Source organism: Hyperolius riggenbachi, chromosome 2 (genome assembly GCF_040937935.1).
Source record: "Hyperolius riggenbachi isolate aHypRig1 chromosome 2, aHypRig1.pri, whole genome shotgun sequence".
Lineage (NCBI taxonomy): Eukaryota > Metazoa > Chordata > Amphibia > Anura > Hyperoliidae > Hyperolius > Hyperolius riggenbachi.
This window is the reverse complement of record NC_090647.1, coordinates 197,497,932-197,518,788: the sequence shown is the minus strand read 5'-3', so window position 1 is coordinate 197,518,788 and position 20,857 is coordinate 197,497,932. Positions and strand designations below refer to the sequence as shown.

Below are 20,857 nucleotides of genomic sequence, written 5' to 3'. Positions count from 1 at the left end.
CAAAAGATGGATTTCATATTTGTGAGATCACAGAAAGGTCAGCTGGGAGATGGAATCTCCTTGATCCTTCAGCTGAGGTAATCCTGGGAGAACCCCCTGCTGTGATCGGTTCCTAGCAGTCTGGAGGAAGGGGCGGTTTATTAGCTTCTGTCCATCTAATCTCTGATGGATGAGCTATAACCTTCCAGGGATGCTGGAGAAACACTTTCACACTGAGGTGAGAAAAGCTGTAATTAGAAGCTACCAAAGAGCCAGGGTTTGTTAGCATTTGACCAGGGAGAGGAACTGTATTAACCCCTGGCTCCCCTGATCTTCTTATAAACCAAGCCTTTCCCTCTGCTGTCACTTTTAATAGTGGCGACAGGGAATATTTTATAAGGCTCTAACTACTTTTTTAGGACGAATAAACGTTGATTCGTCACACCCACGTATAGGAGGGGCACACAAATGTAGGCCCTGGCTTCAATACAGGAAGTTGGCCGAAAACCACAGCTGAGTGCAGACACTGTGAACACTGATCGAGCTGAGCTCCACACCAAATCTGATGCTGCTGCAACAAGCCGCCTGAAGGTCCATACGATGATCCAGCGTCACAGCCTCTCCACATTGATCTGTGACTCTGCAACGACGGGAAGCCTTGGTCTGCGGGCTGTTTGATGCGGTTCCTGTGGTGAGGGAGAGACCCACACATTCACACCATAAGAATCAATGACTTTTTCCACCCACTTTTGCAGGAGAAAAAGTTTCTTATGATCTTATGAAAAGTACAGTAGTTGATTATATATCGTGGGTTGCGCTAATTGCACAAGGCGTATTACTCTGTTGGTGTTATAACCTGTAATGTTGCCACGTATGTGGCAAATTAACGGCGGTTTGTGCATAAGGTCCAATATTTTTTTTAAACTAGAACTTAAGTGTAAATAAGCTAATTGGGGCAGAAGAATATACAGATGAATGTAGAGCCTTTAGGCTTTTGGACATTTTTCCAAGGATGAACCAGATTTATGGAGGTCATGTCTGATTTTGGCATTATGACATGCAAAGAACTTGAGGCTTAGACCAATGTGGTTGGAAATATGTTAACCAAGGTTGTTACTGTTAGTATGAAGATTTGAATAAAGAAGGTTGCCTGAATCCTGCACTATCTGATTAGAGCGGTAATTCTACTTATTGATGTCAAGCAAAGGCAATGAATTTAATTGCTGGCCTAAAAATACATACCAATGTGGTTTCCAGTTTGGTTAATTGGGTGTCAGACATTAATTGTCTACATGCCCATAGGCTTGGCATTGTTTTCTGGAACATTCTTAGCTATTTTAAGTCACCGTTAATAAGGTGTATGTAAATGTGAGGCTCACAGAAATGGTGATATGGTCAATAAAAGTGAAATAAATCTTTCTGTGAACACTGTAGGCATGATTTGCTTTTACGCTGTTCATGTTGGTTATACATAAAAAACAAAACAAAAGAAAGAACAATGCTCATTTAAGGGCACAAGTTGGTAAATGTAGTAAGGTGGCAGCATTAGGTCAGTATATTAATTCAAATTCTGGCTGAACAAACAGACTCTTGCAAAGCTGTAAGCTTGTACCTTACCTACTTGATGCTTTAGATGAATTAGACAAAATTTTAAGCTACACGGATATGATTACTGGGTGGGTAGGTTATTAATTTCTCAGGCCAATACAGCAAAATGTCATTTATTGTGTTCAGGGAAATAATAAAGCCAATATACAGACTTATTACAGTATTGGTTGAAGACAGGAACGCTCTACACTTTTCTTTTATGTTTAGCTTTTTTCTATACTGTTCTATATCTATTAAGCAAATATGAGGAACATAGATGAAGCAGTGATAGTTAGATTAGTCCTATATGTAATGTTTTATGTGCTGATACAGCATTTTTCAAAATGATTAATAGTCTGCCACAATGACCTAGACATCTTCTTGATCAGCTGCCTAATGTCCTCTGGACTAACTCCAGAATAAAAGGCTTCTCATAATTGTGCATGATTTAATTTGAGTTTTGTTCTATAAGTTAAAGCTTGTTATATGTAAGTTATTATACATATGAAGTGATTTTTATTCTCTCTTTCAGCTTCTCCACATACCTCATCTACGCCTAATATAAACAGTGTAAGGAATGCAGACTCTCGAGGGTCTCTCATCAGCACTGATTCAGGGAACAGTCTTCCAGAAAGGAACAGTGACAAGAGTAGTTCTTTAGATAAGGTATATCTAAAATATGAAGTGCCCTTTTTCTGGTGATTTACAACAGGCCATTATTGTCCCTAACACCTTAACCCTTATCTTTTGATTGTTATCGCTACTGTTAATGCTGCATTCCATCTAGCTTGTACCGTTGGTTTTGCCAATAATCTCGGAAGAATTAAATTTCTTCAGTGTTTCCTTCACAAGCATAAGGGTGACTTATTGGTTACTGTTGATGAGCTGGGCTCTTTCTAGGGACCGTGTTCATGAACTGTGATACAAACGCACCACGACTGCAGTATGTGATGGATTTGTGCGGCAAATGTACGGTGTTTGTAATCAGGGCCAGGATTACCGATTAACAAGAGTCCGAGGTGGGCTCAAAAAAACCAAAAGGAGGCTACCTGATCCGTGGGGCTGAGCGGATCAGGTAGCCGAAAAAAAAAACGCAGCTCCCCCGCTGCTCCTGTCGGTTGCACTGGCCCACTTTCACTTTCGTGACCTATATGTCACGACGCTGCAAGGTGAGACTGTGTCTCTTGCAGGGAGGCGGGGGTGCGGCCAGGGAGAGAGAGCTGCCCAATGGCAGCTCTGGAAACCCCTGCAGGAACGCCCCTGGCAAGCGCTTTGAACAGGGAATCCTTTTCCCTGTGTTTACCTTAGAGATAGCAAAAAATATTGTTGCTAATCTCGGGGGCTATCGCGTGGGAGTGGCAGAGAGCGGTGGTGTGGGGACACAGAGGTATGTCATGAAGCAGAAAACATGCCTCTGTGTTCCATCTGCCCCCCTCGGGTTCTCTTTAAGCAACTGTTTGGGGCTCCTGCAGCAGGCCTCGTGGTCCTTTTTGCCCTGCCTTTGCAGAGTTGCGAGCAGAGAAATCTCACCTCTCCAGGTTCCCTTGCCACTTGTCCAGCTTCTTTCTCCTCAGTGCTGCTTAGCATCCAGCCCCATGGCTGAAGCGGATATGTGCTGGTGAGTCACATGATGAGATGCCGGCTGCAGCCATGGAGACCTATACTAAAAGACCTACCTATACTGGGGGGTAGTCAGGCCACATATACTGGGGGAATCTCTGACTATATGATACTGGTCGGCATGCTTGATTACCTAATACCATGGGGCACCTCTAGCTACCTAATATTACTGTGGGCAAAAGTTTTACCCAATATTGGTGAGTCCATCCGGCTACCTAATTATTTATCTGGATGGTGGTGATTACTTTTATTTATCTGGAGGCATGTGACTACATACTAAATTGCTCTTTTTGGGGCTCTGTATGCTCTTTATCCAGCTCTTGTAATGCAAATTCAGAACACTGTAATTGTAATATGACCAGAGCTCAAATACAGCCACATTCAGATTCAGCACTGACAATTCCTTGGGGGGGGGGGGGGGGGAGTCTGTAACGTGTCTGTATGGCTCACACTGTCCTCGGGCTCCCCATACATTAAACTTTATATGTGATGCAGTAATCTTGAACGTTATTTTGCTGGCTTTCTAACATCTCCCATCAACTCTTTAACATGCTTTCATGGTGCAGAGGGATAGACTTCTCCGAAGACACTCTGCGCATGTCTTGCGATGCAGAGGAGAGGAAGAGAACTGGACACAGGCCGCTAAGAGAAACCGTTTTACTTTGGATTTCTCTATGCTGACAGTGCCTGTGCTGTCAGAGAGTTTTATGCATGCTACCCAGATACAAGAAGTATTATTTCTTTATCTTTCACTTTATCAATACCTGCTTATGGTGTGTGTTTAATACTAAGTCTATGTAGAACTGACATCTTTTTTAACTTTTCAGTAGTTGGCTATACCATTGCCTGGCTTTTTCTCTCTCAGGAACTTCAATTCTGAGATCTCTCCACTTGCATTTCAAGATCTGTGCCTTACCATGGTTCTTAAGGTGTGTACACACACACAGTTACTGTTGCCCTTGGAGATTAGAGCTCAATCCATTGGGCTACAGTTTGTGGCCCACTGCTTTCCAGACATGTTGCTAGCCTACAGACTAGTAATGCGTATTGTCTCTATGGAGAGGAGGGACGACATGCAATTTATAACAGAGCAGGAGTGGTAAGGAGCAGAATAGTGCTCCCAGCTTGCACTCAGCACTACCAACCTCTTGCCAATCCATTAGGAAGGATATGGATGGCTGTACACATGGTATACTGTCGGCAGAAGTGGCACCAACTACTTACCTCAACCGAGAACCATCTAGCATGTGTGCAAAGCTTTAGAAACCAAGCTATCTCACTGCGAGTACATTTGAAATCGGCGCCGGTAGACTTGGGCGCAGGATACAGCAGTATATGGCTGATCCTGCTTCTGCACAAGTCCGGGCCGATTTAATTACTATTCCCCCTCCAGGCCGACATGGATAGTGGGGGAATGAAATAATTTGGCTTTCAGCGATTGCTGGAGGCCGAATTATTATGTTTTTAAGCAACCTCGGCTCCGTCTGCTGACGGCTACGACGTTACTCACTGAGCGCTGCAATAGGAGTGATTCCTATTGTAGTCTATGGAGGCGCTGGCTGCGCCCAAATCTAGCATCGCTGAAAAGCACTGCTCCGCTCACTGCTCCTGCTGTGTATTTTTAATAGAAGATGAAGTTCTATTATATGAATCCCAGTTAATTTGTTGGCTAATCTAACCACTTTGGCAGACCATCAGAGAACTTCTGGTGATGATTATAAATACCTGCTGTTATGCTTCCATGTCCAAGACAATTACAGTTTCTGAGTTCTGCTCTATAATACACATATAGGCTCCATAGATATACTAAGAAGCCACCAACTTCCAGAATGCTGCAGTGTGACACAAAAATAGTGTTGGATTTGGCATAAATCAAAAGGGAGACACATTTAGATCAAGGTCTCTAAAACGTGGAGATAGAAATAAGTATCATTGATAGCTTCATACTTTCTTCTGGTTCAGAAAATTGTTCTTCAGATTTTAGCTTTTGAGCAAGATGGTTTGACCATAAATACAGCTGCCTATTGGTGGAACACAGGTGCAGAAATAATATGGAAGGCAAAAAAATGATTTGGGTGGCAAGAACCAACACGTAATAGAAATCCGTTTTTGATGGCATGCCTTTAAAATATTTCCAGTATTTTTTTCAGCTAGCACTAGATTCTATTTTTTTTTTTATAGAATACGATCTATATAAAAATTCCTGTTTTCTAGTTGATCCATGGTAAGGTACAATCTTATGCTGAAGAGTTAGTGTGTTTTATAAATGGTTGATCTTTGTTGGTTGGATTGCAGTGTTTGCAGTGATTTTTTTTTAATAAAGTACATCTCTGGGCAAAAAGTAAAAACTTTTTCATAGCAATCGAGCAGTTAGTCAGCTCACCTCCATGGTTTCTGCTTATCTGTGCCTCATGACTTGCAGCTTTCGTGGCATGGACTTATGGCCACTGATCAGCCCAGGAGAGGGATGAGGGAGGAGGAATGACTTCACTCTGCTTGCTACACACGCACACGCACGCACACACACACACACGCACGCACACACACACACCTCCCCACAAAAGACACAACAGTATGTATCATAAATCCAATACATATATTTCTTACTCCAAAGATTCTGTAAGAAATAAACGTATTGGATTTATGATACATACTGTTGTGTCTTTTGTGGGGAGGTGGGTCTACCAATACCCCCATTTTTAAGCTGTATTTCATTTATTTTATGCTTTACTGGTGCCTCTGTAATCTATAAGTGATTGATTATCCACCCGGTGGAGGGGGGGTCATTGCCTTTTTTCTGTCTACTGAGAGTGGCATCTTAGCCCGAGTGGGGACAGGAAAAATTCTCTATTTGCGCATATAGGCCTCGATTCATCAACACTTACCAAATTTGTTAACAACAGTTTGGTAAAATACCGAATTTGTTAACTTCATTTCAGGATTCATCAAAGTTATCTACAGCTGTTAGCGAACATTCGTTAACGATTCGGTAACGATTCGCTAAAACGGAAGAAAGTGCAATTCATGAAAATGAAAGTGGGCGTGGTTTAGCGTTACATTTAGGATTAGTTATCTCCTTCACTGCTCTGTCGTTATTTCTGTCAGATCATTGCTGACAGAGAAGATGGAGCCATTTGAAGTGGTTATGTATCAGCTGAGAGTGATTCAAAGGCGCAGAAGGGCAAGAATAAGGTCTGCAACCATATAAATTTGTAAGAGAATAGATTTATTTGCTATAACAGGACATCTGCATTTCTCTTGAATCATCTTGTAAGAGAACACAGGCAGTGCCAGGGTTAACTAATTTTGCTAGCTGCACTATAATTTTTTAGAAAAGGCTCCTATCAAATTGTGGGATTGTCCCAACCACTTCCAGAATCCTGGTCCAGGTGTTAAGCCCTATTCAGAATGTTGCTACGTAGTGCTCAAAGGACTGCCTTTTACCCACAATTCCATGGGAATCTTATGGCCTTGTGTTAAATTACCGCTGTAAAATGGAAATATCGACACGTTACCGAATGGTTACCGAATTGTTATCGAATTCACACCGAATGCCGAAAAACCTTGATGAATACAACTAGAAATCGCTAAACTTCGAATTTGGTAATTTAACAAACTGGAAAAAGTTATCTCAAAGACAATGATGAATCGAGGCCAATGGAATTGTGGGTAAAAGGCAGTCCTTTGAGCACTACGTAGCAACATTCTGAATAGGGCTTTACACCTGGACCAGGATTCTGGAAGTGGTTGGGACAATCCCACAATTTGATAGGAGCCTTTTCTAAAAAATTATAGTGCAGCTAGCAAAATTAGTTAACCCTGGCACTGCCTGTGTTCTCTTACAAGATGATTCAAGAGAAATGCAGATGTCCTGTTATAGCAAATAAATCTATTCTCTTACAAATTTATATGGTTGCAGACCTTATTCTTGCCCTTCTGCGCCTTTGAATCACTCTCAGCTGATAAATAACCACTTCAAATGGCTCCATCTTCTCTGTCAGCAATAATCTGACAGGAATAACGACAGAGCAGTGAAGGAGATAACTAATCCTAAATGTAACGCTAAACCACGCCCACTTTCTTTTTCATGAATTGCACTTTCTTCCGTTTTAGCGAATCGTTACCGAATCGTTAACGAATGTTCGCTAACAGCTGTAGATAACTTTGATGAATCCTGAAATGAAGTTAACAAATTCGGTATTTTCCCAAACTGTTGTTAACAAATTTGCTAAGTGTTGATGAATCGAGGCCTATAAGTCTTGGACATTGGCCTCGATTCATCATTCTCTTTGAGATAACTTTTTCCAGTTTGTTAAATTACCGAATTCGAAGTTTAGCGATTTCTAGTTGTATTCATCAAAGTTTTTCCTCATTCGGTGTGAATTCGATAACAATTCGGTAACCATTCGGTAACGTGTCGATATTTCCATTTTACAGTGGTAATTTAACACAAGGTCATAAGATTCCCATGGAATTGTGGGTAAAAGGCAGTCCTTTGAGCACTACGTAGCAACATTCTGAATAGGGCTTTACACCTGGACCAGGATTCTGAAAGTGGTTGGGACAATCCCACAATTTGATAAGAGCCTTTTCTAAAAAAAATTATAGTGCAGCTAGCAAATTAGTTAACCCTGACACTGCCTGTGTTCTCTTACAAGATGATTCAAGAGAAATGCAGATGTGTTATAGCAAATAAATCTATTCTCTTACAAATTTATATGGTTGCAGGCCTTATTCTTGCCCTTCTGCGCCTTTGAATCACTCTCAGCTGATACATAACCACTTCAAATGGCTCCATCTTCTCTGTCAGCAATGATCTGACAGGAATAACGACAGAGCAGTGAAGGAGATAACTAATCCTAAATGTAACGCTAAACCATGCCCACTTTCATTTTCATGAATTGCACTTTATTCCGTTTTAGCGAATCGTTACCGAATCGTTACCGAATGTTCGCTAACAGCTGTAGATAACTTTGATGAATCCTGAAATGAAGTTAACAAATTCGGTATTTTACCAAACTGTTGTTAACAAATTTGCTAAGTGTTGATGAATCGAGGCCATAATGAGTAATACTCTTATGATCTCTTATAAACTCTTATTACAAGTCAGGTATTTTCTTTTTTTTTTTAAGTATAATGGTAACTTTATTATACAAATTTCATTTTCTGGTTCCTAGCTATTCTCTAGCATACATTCCCACAGTAGTTAAGCTAAGGCTGGATTCATGCTATACCAGATGAAAAACTGATACGTTTTTTTCCATTCAAACAGATTAGTTTCTTACATTGTGCATCAGTTTTCTATCCAGTTTTCCGATCCGTTCCATTCACTACCTGCTCGCTGCTTTTCCACTGCTGCTGCTGTCCATTTGCATCCTGTGCTGATGTCTGTTCAGTCCCTACAATCTGTTAATACCGGTATACCGATCTTGAGGCCCCAGCAGAAGCATTACAGGCTCTCCCATTGGTTTACAATAGACCAATGGGAACCATCCCTTCCCAGAAAGGATTTTCATTTGTCCATTACTCAGTGAACCAATGAGAATCCCCCCTGTTAAGGCACGATTTCCATTGGTCTATGGCAAGCAATTGGGGCCTGAGCTGTTTCTACTGTGACTTTGGGATTGGTATACCACATTTGTTCCATGCAAGGACCCAAATGAATGGCTGCAGGTGAGTATATTGCGAAACGCAAGGATGAGCAGCCTAATGAGAATGAACACTGTGTTATCATTTGCTAGCAAATTCTATTGGCCTGCATCTACAACCGTAGCATCCCGTCAATCCGGGAAAATCGCGTGGGACCCATCCTTGCATTCCTCTTGTCGTCATGCACCAAACTGATCCATTACAAACGCATTGATATGAACAGATCCTATAGGTTAACATAGGATTTGTTCATATCAGGTCAGTTGCGCCACTCTAAGAGGAACAATTTTTATTTCAGTGTGAAAGGAGCCTTATTCCGTCTATCACATATATATCAAATATATATAGGTATCAGTACACAAGTATAAAATGTAAATAGCTGATGACTAACATTATGGCATCTGCTGTTGCCAATAAGTATACACTTGCTGACTTTTAACTACTAGCTGTGTATTAATTCTGGTCGCTAAATAGCCTGCTGTCCTGCCTTGGTGCACTAAAGTCACATTCCATTTTATGCTGTTTGGAAAGCACGGAGTAAAGTGTCAGTGCTATATAAATGTACAGTAATAATGGATTATTTGCCCACCAAGAATTGATTGGTCTTTCTCATTTTAATGAAATGGTCTGTGGTTTTCAAAGACACTTTGTAAAGCCTAATGGTTTTCACTTAGTTTCATGTGTGTTTCTGTTTGCATTCCTACTCTTAATTACAGTTCACAGTGTTAATTGAAAATCTAACAAGTGAATAAATCTGCATGTTTTTTTTTTTTTTACCTAAGAACCAGCATGGCGGCTCAGTAGGAAACCAGCCAGTGCGCTTTGACAAACTAGAACAAGCTGAAATTAAAAGTTTACTTATGTGCTTCCTGCATATTTTGAAAAGCATGTCAGATGGTAAGTACCACCTTGTGCACAACATTTTCTACAATGGCTTGTGTTAATAGGCATATAAACAGTAGGATTTTCAAAGATACAGAACTGGTTCCTTTTTGCTTTCAGAACAGAATGTTTGCTATAAAGAACACCCCAAAGTGTCATATGATAGGACATTGAATAGGAATAATTGGTGTAATTAGCGGCTTTTAAAAAAATATATATTTCTTTTCTCCCTCCCCTCCACAACTAAACTGCTTATGTCAACCCATCACCATACACAGTCTCAGTGTTCTCCCCAGAATTTTTTTCCAGCCGGGTGGCATGAAAAAGTAGCCGGGTGGGGGAGAATGCAGGTTCGGCGCTTCTCTGCGCAACTCTGCTTACAACATAAGAGGGCGGATAAGGAGGCGAGCGATGATCGTCGGGTGGAGCACCCAGCTAAAAGAGCCTGGGGAGAACGCTGAATAGGACTCTTTGGCTTTGATTCATCAAAGGAAATAGCACAAGCAACCTCCTGTTGGTCGCGCTAATAAATCAGCGCAACTTAAATTTGTTTCCCTGCACGCTACGCACTCTAGTGTTAGCGGAGCATGCATTACTAAGCAACAGCCGCTGCTCACAAAAGCTGCATGGTAGTGATGTTAATTAAAATGGTCGCGGTACGGATACATCACTACCACATGGCTTTTGTAAGCTGCGGCCGTTGCTTAGTTACGCAAGCTATGTTGAAACTATCGTGCGTTGCGTGCAGGGAAATAAAATTAGGTTGCATTGATTTATTTGCGAGCAACAGGTTGCTTGCGCTATATCCTTTGATGAATCAACCCCCTTGTCCTTTGTTTCATGCATTCTACATTTTCAGTTGTATTTTTTAGCAGCTTTTTTTTTCTCTTTAAATCATTCTGTGTATTTTTTTTTCTGTGTCCTGAATGGTATTTCATATGCATATTTCCTTGGGGAAAGGGGTTCGTGGGCTAATTTACAATAGCTATTCAGTCCATTGCCAAAGAACACTTTAAATGATAATCACATTTAAGAGGCTGATTAGCAGCACTTCTGTTTCAGCATTAAAAGTATATTATGGTGGGGATTAGAGTGTGGGGATTACATATGGCCCCTGCACACTGTCTGCAATACCACGCGACCCCCAACTACCCCCCTACACCCCGCCTGCCGGTACTATCATGAAGAGATGAAATAACATTCAGCCGACAGCCGCCCTGCAAAACCGTGAGCAAGCTTGAGGCAGGGAACACAGTCAGTGTCCGTGCACGCAGAGACAGCCTGTATCGCGCGCCTCGGCAGTCTGATGGCTGAGCCTCGCACTAATGCCCCGCCTCTTTCTGCCGCTGAGCCAATGAAGGCACGAGCTCGCCGGGAAGCGCAAGATCTCGTGCACAGAGCTGTGCAGGGCATTGGATTCAGAACAGCGCTGCTTGCTTTTTTTCTCAAGAGAGCCCGGCGCATCCTGACAGCCGCGCTCGGGATGACAGCCAGGAAAAGCAGCCGGGCGGAAATTGAATTAACCTGGGCGGCCCGCCCACTTGATTGATCCTAGGGAGAGCACTGAGTCTACACCTATTCATGAGGGTCCTTTACTTCAGGGGGTAAGATGAGCTAACTTCAGAGTGGAGTGTTTTTGTTTGCGTTGCACCAGCCCCTGGGATCTTACTATCTTGACACTGACCTTGTCCATGAGTTACACCTCATATACATTAACTGAAAAAAGGCAGTGTATGCAGTATACAGGGTGGGCCATTTATATAAATACACCTTAATAAAATGGGAATGGTTGGTGATATTAACTTCCTGTTTGTGGCACATTAGTATATGTGAGGGGGGAAACTTTTCAAGATGGGTGGTTACCATGGTGGCCATTTTGAAGTCGGACATTTTGAATCCAACTTTTGTTTTTTTCAATAGGAAGAGGGTCATGTGACACATCAGACTTATTAGGAATTTCACAAGAAAAACAATGGTGTGCTTGGTTTTAACGTAACTTTATTCTTTCATGAGTTATTTACAAGTTTCTGACCACTTATAAAATGTGTTCAATGCGCTGCACATTGTGTTGGATTGTCAATGTCTTCTCCCACTCTTCACACACTGATAGCAACACCGCAGGAGAAATGCTAGCATTATCCGTATCCGTTATTCCAGTATCCGTAGTTTCAGGTGCTGCACTTCTCGTATCTTCTTAGCATAGACAATTGCCTTCAGATGACCCCAAAGATAAAAGTCTAAGTGGGTCAGATCAGGAGACCTTGGGGGCCATTTAACTGGCCCATGATGACCAATCCACTTTTAAGGAAACTGTTCATCTCGGAATGCTCGGACCGCACCTGACCCATAATGTGGTGGAGCACAATCTTGCTGGAAAAATGCAGGGAATGTGCCAGTTTCAGTGCATAAAGAGGGAAACACATCATCATGTAGCAATTTCGCATATCCAGTGGCCTTGAGGTTTCCATTGATGAAGAATGGCCCCACTATCTTTGTACCCCATATACCACACCGTCATCTGAAGGCAATTATCTATGCTGTGAAGATACGAGATGTGCAGCACCTGAAACTATAGATACTGGAAGCCTGTGCTAGCATTTCTCCTGTGGTGTTGCTATCAGTGTGTGAAGAGTGGGAGAAAAGGGTTGCATTGACAATCCAACACAATGGGCAGCACGTTGAACACATTTTATAAGTGATCAGAAAATTGTAAATACCTCATGAAAGAGTAAAGTTACGTTAAAACCAAGCACACCATTGTTTTTCTTGTGAAATTCCCAATAAGTTTTATGTCACATGACCCTCTTCCTATTGAAAAAACAAAAGTTGGATTCAAAATGGCCGACTTCAAAATGGCCACCATGGTCACCACCCATCTTTAAAAGTGTCCACCTCACATATACTAATGTGCCACAAACAGGAAGTTAATATCACCAACCATTCCCATTTTATTAAGGTGTATCCATATAAATGGCCCTCCCTGTACATGCAAAATTATAGGACAAAATGGCCCATAAAAAACAAACTCGCCAAAACTACCAAACACCTACCCGCAATTGCTCTCTCTTATACAATTATAAATTTGTATCACTTCAAAATAAATTTATAGAGTTCGAGTCCATTTAGTGCTATAGATCATAGGCGTGGGCAAGTGAAGCTAATGGTGTCCATACATGGTACAATAAACACGTTTGATATTCCCGTATGGTCAACCAAAATGATCGAATTTCGATCAAGAAAAATAAAAGATTATCCTGGGTTTTTTTCAATAAAAATCTGATCAGACATGTTGGAAAAAAAGCTTTATATTCAATCTAATGGAATAATTGAGCGAAATTATCTGATAAAAAAAAACGAAAACATTGTACCAGGTATGGGCACCAGAAGAAGGGCGGCTGATTTCCAAACTTCCTAGTGTGCCTAGTAATTGTTAAGCATACCATTCTGAGTACTTAAAGGGTTCCATGAATTGGCTCATCTCATTTCAGTTAGGTAGACTGAAGGCTATAGGGCTTCCATCTCTTAAAGAGAACCCGAGGTGGGGTTCTCACAACAAAATCCCCCTACAGAGGATGGCTCTGCCTATCGAGCCCAGCCTCTGTTGCTAATCAGATCCCCCTTGCACTCAGCCAGACCCCAGAAATCTCAGCCACGCTGCCGACACGCAGCGTGTCAGCAGCGGCTGTGTTTAGCTTCCGAACGTCAGTCTCCGCTCTCCCCCGCCTCCTGTATCGCTCCGGTCCCCGCCCACGTCCCTTCCCTCCACGCTGATTGGAGGAAGGGACGCGGGCGGGGACCGGAGCTCTGCAGGAGGCGAGGGGAGCACCGAGACTGACGTTCGGAAGGTAAACACAGCCGCACAGCGCGGCTGTGATTTATGGGGTCTGGCTGAGTGCAGGGGGGATTTAGGGGGGATCTGATTAGCAACAGAGGCTGGGCTCGATAGGCAGAGCCAGCCTCTGTAGAGGGATTTTGTTGTGAGAACCCCGCCTCGGGTTCTCTTTAAAAAAACGTTTTAGTTCCTTTCTCATCCAGCCTGTCAAGTTTCAGGAGAAACGCAGTTCGTCGTGCAAATCAGCCTTTCCTTTTAATGAAAATGCCAAGCCTTATCCTTGTAACGAAGTGTAGACCACAGTCATTGCTAATGGAATCTTCTTATTTAACAGATGCACTGTTTACATATTGGAATAAAGCCACATCATCAGAGCTGATGGATTTCTTCATACTCTCAGAGTAGGTTCTTTCAGCCGATTTACACTGTATGCATAATTAATATTTTAATGTGGGCTTACTGACTTAAACAGAATCATTTACTTTGCCAAGTACAAAATGTGTGTGTGTGCGCATGGGGGGGGGGGGTACCCCCACATTGATTTTTGGCTCTTACAGGTTCTGAACGGGGTGTGGGGGTGGATGGTGAGAGGGGTAAAATGTCCAAAAGCCAAGAGCTGAGGCTGCCATACTAAGGCGCCACCACTCGCACTCGCATCATCTGTTATCCCTACGGAGACATTGAGGGGGAAGGGGAACGACAGAGGGAGCTGAAGGTCCAGCAGTGATGGCCCAGTTCTTCATGAAAGAAAATGGCAGTGATGGCTGACGCTGCTGATTGCTGGCATCGGGCAGTACTGGCCAAGGGGCTCCAGTTCAAAAGGTGCAGTAGTGTTCATTTCTGTGGTAACTCCTGGGCAGCATTGAGCAGGGCTTGTCAAGATAATCTGGCTGTCACAGAACGTCCAGCCGCGTGGTGGCCCTTACTTTTAGCGGCTGGCATCATGGAGGGGCTGAGCTGCTGCGGTGGAGCAGCAGCAGCCAATGGATGAATGGAGCCGGCATCCAGTGAGGCCAAAGGTGTCCCGATCGGTGCAGTTTTTTCCGACCTCAGTGGAGCCCCAACCTCCTGGGTAGCAGCGGTGAACTCCACGCGGCCTGTACCTGCACAGACAACAGACCCAGGCAGCGGCAAGGTGGAAAAAACTCCAGGTCCCGAACTCCCAGTCCCCATGACCCGCACCAGCGTCCCAGGCTACACTAGACCACACTGCACACCTTCAGGGGAAAGCGAGGTGAATTGGTAGGGAAAAGGAAAACAAGAAAAGGCCAGAATCCTGTGACCGTGGCTGCCAAATAAGGCGCCATCTTCCTGAACGACAGTGTATATATGTGTGTGTATATATATATATATATATATATATATATATATATATCATTATTTTTTTCATTAGTAACTCATTAATTATACCAAAATTATCTTCTGTTAGTTTTGTTGAGATGGTGAATGAGATGCAAATATTTCTGACGTGTATGCAAATATAAGGCAAATAACAATTCTAATATGTTGCAATTTATAAAATTCTACAAGTCAGTCCATTTACTTATTTCATTTTTGTTTACCTATGTTGTATTTCACCTCTGTTTGATTTTCAGAGTGTGCCTGCATCAGTTCCAGTATATGGGAAAACGTTATATTGCCAGGTATAGTGTTACATGCAGCTGAATTTTGTACATTTCAAAACAGTGATTTCATTTAGGTTTCAGATGACACAATTACCAAAACTTCCCTAAACCAGTACTTATGTTATGCCATCCAAAGCTGCATACATTTCTGCAGTGTGGCTTCTGATCTTCAGTGGCACTTCAACTTTGGCTCTAACCAGACAGGACCTGTAAGTTCCTAAATCTTGGTAATGACAGGTCTCTGTCACTTAACACACATACTCATTACATAAAAAGGCATGTGATCTTTTGTACATTTATTATTTATGTTTAGTATTAAAAATATTTTAAAGTTATTTGTTTTTATTTAACTTCTGGAAATATAAAAATGAATTTGGAAATTTTATTTTTGGATCTCTAACTGCTAGTTTGATTGGCAATTTTGTCAATGCAAAAGCTTTATTGCTGTGGCAGTACTTATGTCACCCGACCCATTAATGTTGCTGACAGATGGGGTAATGAGAACTAAACGTCACATGGCAGGCCAGGAAAGTGGGGTCAACAAAGTGCTTGGCAAGTCAATCTGCCAGGCTGATCAGTGGCCAAGGCATTGGGGGGGCATCTGTACACACGCTAGATTCTCAGGGGAGGTAGACGTTATCCACCACTACAGATGACTTTTATCTAGCATGTATGCAATAGCAGATGATGGTGTGAGTGATGCAACTTTATCTGACACTGTCAGAAATCTTCGTTTTGGGAAACTAAAATACATTGTCTGTAACATTGGTTAGTTCCTGTCGTACAGTATACTATTATATTTACTGCATAGTAGTATAGTGTGAACCATTTCTGGACTGCAAAACATACCAGTTAAATCAGCAGTTGGAGCGTCTCAAAATAAAGGAAAAATAATTTCAGAAAATCTATTTTTACTTTTCAAATTAGTTTGTAAACTGAGAGGAAAAACACAATGCAAGCATCATTGTGGTATCTAGGAGTGCTATAAGTCATATTTGTTAAGCTAAGCAGTGTTTTTGTTTAAACAGGAGAATATATCACAAATATAAATTATTCCATATTTTATATCCTGTTATTTTGGGTGTTTTATGCTACTACCGTGTTTCCCTGAAAATAAGACACTGTCATATTATTTTTACCTTTAAAATATGTGCTAGGGCTTATTTTCGGGGAGGTCTTATATATTGTGGGAGTTAGTACATATCCAGATACCCCTAGTATATAGTATATCGCCAGAAGTGCCCCTCCCCAGTATACACCCAGACACCCCCTCCCCCCAGTATACACCCAGACCCCCCCCCCCCCCAGTATTCACCCAGACCCCCCCCCCCAGTATTCACCCAGACCCCCCCCTCCACCCAAGTATACACCCAGACGCCTTACCCCCAGTATAAAAGAGTGTAGATTTTCAGAGTAGCCTCTGCCTCCTCCCTCCCCGCTCCTCCTGCTGCTGCTGCTGATTTACCTCGTTTACTCCTGACCCACCTCCAGAAAGTCCGATTTCCCCTGCGGGCTGCAGCTAATGCTGTGCATGATTCAATTCTCAGATCAGCGGTGAATGCAGCTCAAGTTGTGCAGTAACAGAGCCGGTATACAGGAAGTGATCTCTGTTTACTTCCGCAGATGGCGGCGCTGTTACTGCACAACTTTACCGAAGTTGCCTTCACCGCTGATCTGAGAACTGAATTATTTTCAGAAGATGCCTTATATTTCAAGGGTGTTTGAAATATAAGATAGGGCTTACTTTCGGAGGATGTCTTATTTTAGGTTAAAGACGGTAGTTGGTGTCAGGTTGCAATTTATTAAAATGTACATTCTCAGAAGATATTGATTACATCCAGGAAAGCTGTTCTCATCTGTAGCTGCAAATGTGTCAGCTATCAATCTTGTCTTGTACTTGGAAAGGGAATTTCAATGGCTTTAGGCATTTCCTGCCTCTACACATATTGATTGTACATAGAGCAGACAGATTACATTCATATTCTCTACAATATTATCTATGATTTAATGCATTTTATAGTTTGCTACATGGATGAGACTGATTTCTGATACATGACATCATTCATGAAGTGTGATATGGAGGCTGCCACATTTATTTTCTTGTAAACTATGCCAGTTGCCTGGAAGTCCTGTTGATCTTCAGGCATACGTAGTGTCTGAGCCAAAACCATATAGCTAATCCAGTAGAACCTTAATAAGGTGAGTCAGAGTACCTGATCTGCATATGCTTGTTCGGGGTCTAGGCTAAAAATATTAGAGACACTGAATCAGAAGGACTGCCAGGAAACTGTTATTGCTTAACAGGAAATAAATATGGCAGCCTCCATATCCCTCTCACCTTGGGTTTCCTTTAAGAATGGTTAATGAGATGCTAATAATTGCAAGTTGATGTACATTTTATGTTAATTTTATGCAAACGTAAGCAGCTTGGAATTGGAGCGTTAAAATATCAGCTAACTGCATTTGGGCCAATTCCATGCTTCATAAACTTGCTTAAAGAGAATCTGTACTCTGAAATTCTTACAATAAAAAGCATACCATTCTATTCATTATGTGCTCCTGGTCCCCTCTGTGCTGTTTCTGCCATTCTCTGCTGCAAACCTGGCTTGTAATTGCCAGTTTTAGGCAGTGTTTACAAACAAACTAACCAGCTTCTAATAGGCTCAGCTAAGCAGAGTGTGTTAGTCACACAGAGCCTGCAGGGGGTGTGTACAGCTTCTAGCTAATCACAAGCAGCCCTGCACATTCCAGTCTGACTGCCTCAGCCTGACTGTGCCGACTATAGAGAGAAGATTAGATCATATAACAGAGATAACACAGCTACTGTGCAATTAGGAAAAGCTGCAGTAAGCCAGACCACATTAGAAAAGGCATAGGAACTTATAGCATAGAAGAAATAAAGATAAACAATTTGTTACAGAGTCTCTTTAAAATTACTCTGAAATTTTCATATACTCACAATGATTAGCAGCTCATTCCCCATCTGTACTTATAATGGACCAATGTCTCAGATCATACAATTGTGGGCTGTTCATTAATCAATTAGTAACTCTTAGGTTGATAAATCTGGCACTGTCACAGACCACATCCTCCAGTAACAATCCTGCATCTTACCAGGTACCTCCAGTAAGCCTGTTGGTGGCTGCAATGCAGTGCATACCACTCCCTGCCACTGGTTTCTGTAATGCAGCAGAGTGCAGTCTCCCCTCCCTTTCATGCATCAGTCTCCTCCTCTGAACGTGACCACAATTCAATAATACAGTTGTCCTGGCTTCAATAAAATTAAACTAATTGTTTAATATTTCTTCTACACATACGGGCATGATGTTAATTCAAGTCTGTTTATTGTGGCCTACCAAAGTTACTTAGGTGAACATTCAGTGTGGCTGTTGCCAGACTAAGCATGCTAGATGGTGATGGGTGCATGTCCCAGGTATCTCACATGATAACCTAAATAATAAGGTTCACAGAAGTGTGTGTCCTGCACCGGTCCTCACATTCAGCTCTGGTGGTGGTACACATTAGGAAGCCAGCCTAAATTCATTGCTAACACAGCTCACTCTTTCTGTTTTCCCTCACTTGATTGCTGGCAAATATAACAAAGTGTATGGCTCTTCTCCCTTCCTGCCTGGGTAAGATTGCAAAGCTGCCTTGCCTGCCTTCCATCTATTGCATGTTTGTGTGCATGGCACTGGTGATACATCTAGCTTCATCAACATCCAACAGTCTATCTAATTTCATCTAGAAAATCACATTTCCCCATCTTACTGAATGCAGTGTTACATTAGCTCTTCCTAGCGGTAGCACCATATAGACATTTATATTTTTCTGAGAATAGGCATTAGCCAAGTCATTGCCTTTTATTGCATTTTTTGTAGCATGTTGCTTTTACAGTTACTTTGACAATGTTGCTGTGTTAGAAGAGCCAGTTTTATTTGAGATGATGTGTTTATGCTTTCTCTGCTTTACTAACTGCCCCCACCTCTCTGCTGTGGGGACACATCTAACTGGTGCCTCTGTCCCATTTCCACCCATCTTGCAGGAACCAGGAGGGGTTGGGACCCATAGTTCATGACCGAAAGTCTCAGACATTACCTGTTTCCCGTAACAGAACAGGAATGATGCATGCCAGATTGCAGCAGCTCAGCAGCCTGGATAACTCTCTCACTTTTAACCACAGTAAGTTCTGTGAAGTCAGCTGCCTCTTCCTGTACCACCTCAGCACTGACAGGTACCACAGTCACTCCCCACAACACACCGGACACAGAAGAATGTGTAATTTGGGTTCTCACTCATGATTTTCCTCCCTGAACAGGGTTGATGCTGCTGGAAGCCAGATGATGATGTGTGCCATACGTGGATACTGTCAGCCTTGTGCAGCCACTACTAATGCACATGGAAAGAAGCTGCTCTAAACCTTTCACACTCAATTGGATTAAAACTTTTAATCCATTGTATGTATATTGCTTATAGAATTCCATGTCCCTAAACAGCATATTTTGCTGTTCTCTGCTTGGCTAGTCCATGCATTGATCCTCCGTTATAGTGGCAGTACAGCACTTGACAGTCCGTGAGAGCACACATGATCCACCTGGTGCATTCATGGAAATAATGCTACGTGAGAGTAGACTTTCACTCTCCACAGTTCACTATATGTGTATGAAAAAGCATTCAATAATGAATTGACTTTTTCTGTGTTTTCAGTGTGAGAAAGATATCAAGTGTACTTGGAATAGCTGTAGACAATGGTAAGATTCAATCAGGTTGACACTGGCCTGGAAGTATGCATTAAATTCAGCCAGATTTTCTCTATTTGTCCTGCTTTGCTTCTTTCCTTGGATTTACATAACTGCAAGCACAGCTTTATTTTCTGTAGACGTAATTGCTTGATAGCAGACACGTCTGTTGTTGCTTTCTAATCTCATTATGTAACAGCACAAAATAACAAAAGTTGCTCATAGCAACTTGCTAAACATGAAGCTTTGTTTTTGTGTGTTTTAAGTGCATTAGCAAAAATCAGAGTTTAAAGGGACACTGTCATTGATTTGTTTTGGGTTTTCTTTTTGGGGTTTTTTTTTTTTTTTGCTAGAAATTTGTTATAAGTATTTTATATGGCTGGATAGTGTACTGGTTAAGGGCTCTGCCTCTGACACAGGAGACCAGGGTTTGAATCTCGGCTCCTCCTATTCAGTAAGCCAGCACCTCTTCAGTAGGAGGCCTTAGGCAAGACTCCCTAACACTGCTGCTGCCTATAGGGTATAGAGCGTACCCTAGTGGCTGCAGCTCTGGGTTTGAGTCCGCCAGGAGAAAAGCACAATATAAATGTTCTGTGTTTGTTATAGCATCAATAAAACTATTTTATTTATATTGTTCACCACACCTATGTGGGAATCCATTTTCTAAGCCCCCTCTCCTTTGCTGCAGAGGAGAGGGTAATACCCAATCCTCCCAGCTGTGCAGCCTTTTGTTAATTTACACATATAGCAATTGTGTGACTAATTGCCCATTCACAACAGCAATAATGGTGCCCTGACATGAGCAAACAGGCATATCCATTTAATGTTCAGCTATCAAAAGCACCCAAATTGGCAATGAATTATCATTTCAGGCAACCTAAGTTGACAGTTTTATTTCAGACGTACTATTTGTGACTGTTAATAAAGTTTAAATAAGGAATTATAAA

At 42.0% G+C, this 20,857-nt stretch overlaps 1 protein-coding gene and 1 long non-coding RNA gene across 15 annotated transcripts in view; one reads left to right on the top strand and one right to left on the bottom strand.

Annotated features, from left to right (window-relative positions):
* Positions 1–8,572, bottom strand: part of LOC137546039 (uncharacterized) — a 33,637-nt gene extending 25,065 nt beyond the window's left edge. The window contains exon 1 of the long non-coding RNA XR_011026159.1: positions 8,472–8,572. This is a non-coding gene — a long non-coding RNA (uncharacterized lncRNA). The remainder of the gene's footprint in view (positions 1–8,471) is intronic.
* The window catches only part of DOCK9 (dedicator of cytokinesis 9), a 414,823-nt gene that overhangs the window by 316,553 nt on the left and 77,413 nt on the right, over positions 1–20,857 (top strand). For 7 of the 14 annotated variants that reach the window (XM_068267967.1, XM_068267964.1, XM_068267963.1 and 4 more), the window contains exons 34-38: positions 2,099–2,232; positions 9,618–9,732; positions 13,884–13,950; positions 15,145–15,192; positions 19,217–19,353. In XM_068267967.1, coding sequence (XP_068124068.1) covers positions 2,099–2,232; positions 9,618–9,732; positions 13,884–13,950; positions 15,145–15,192; positions 19,217–19,353 — 501 coding nt within the window. Of the gene's footprint in view, positions 1–2,098; positions 2,233–9,617; positions 9,733–13,883; positions 13,951–15,144; positions 15,193–19,216; positions 19,354–19,878; positions 19,923–20,857 lie in introns of all 14 variants that reach the window. The other 7 variants (XM_068267974.1, XM_068267968.1, XM_068267972.1 and 4 more) reach the window with 2 other exon arrangements.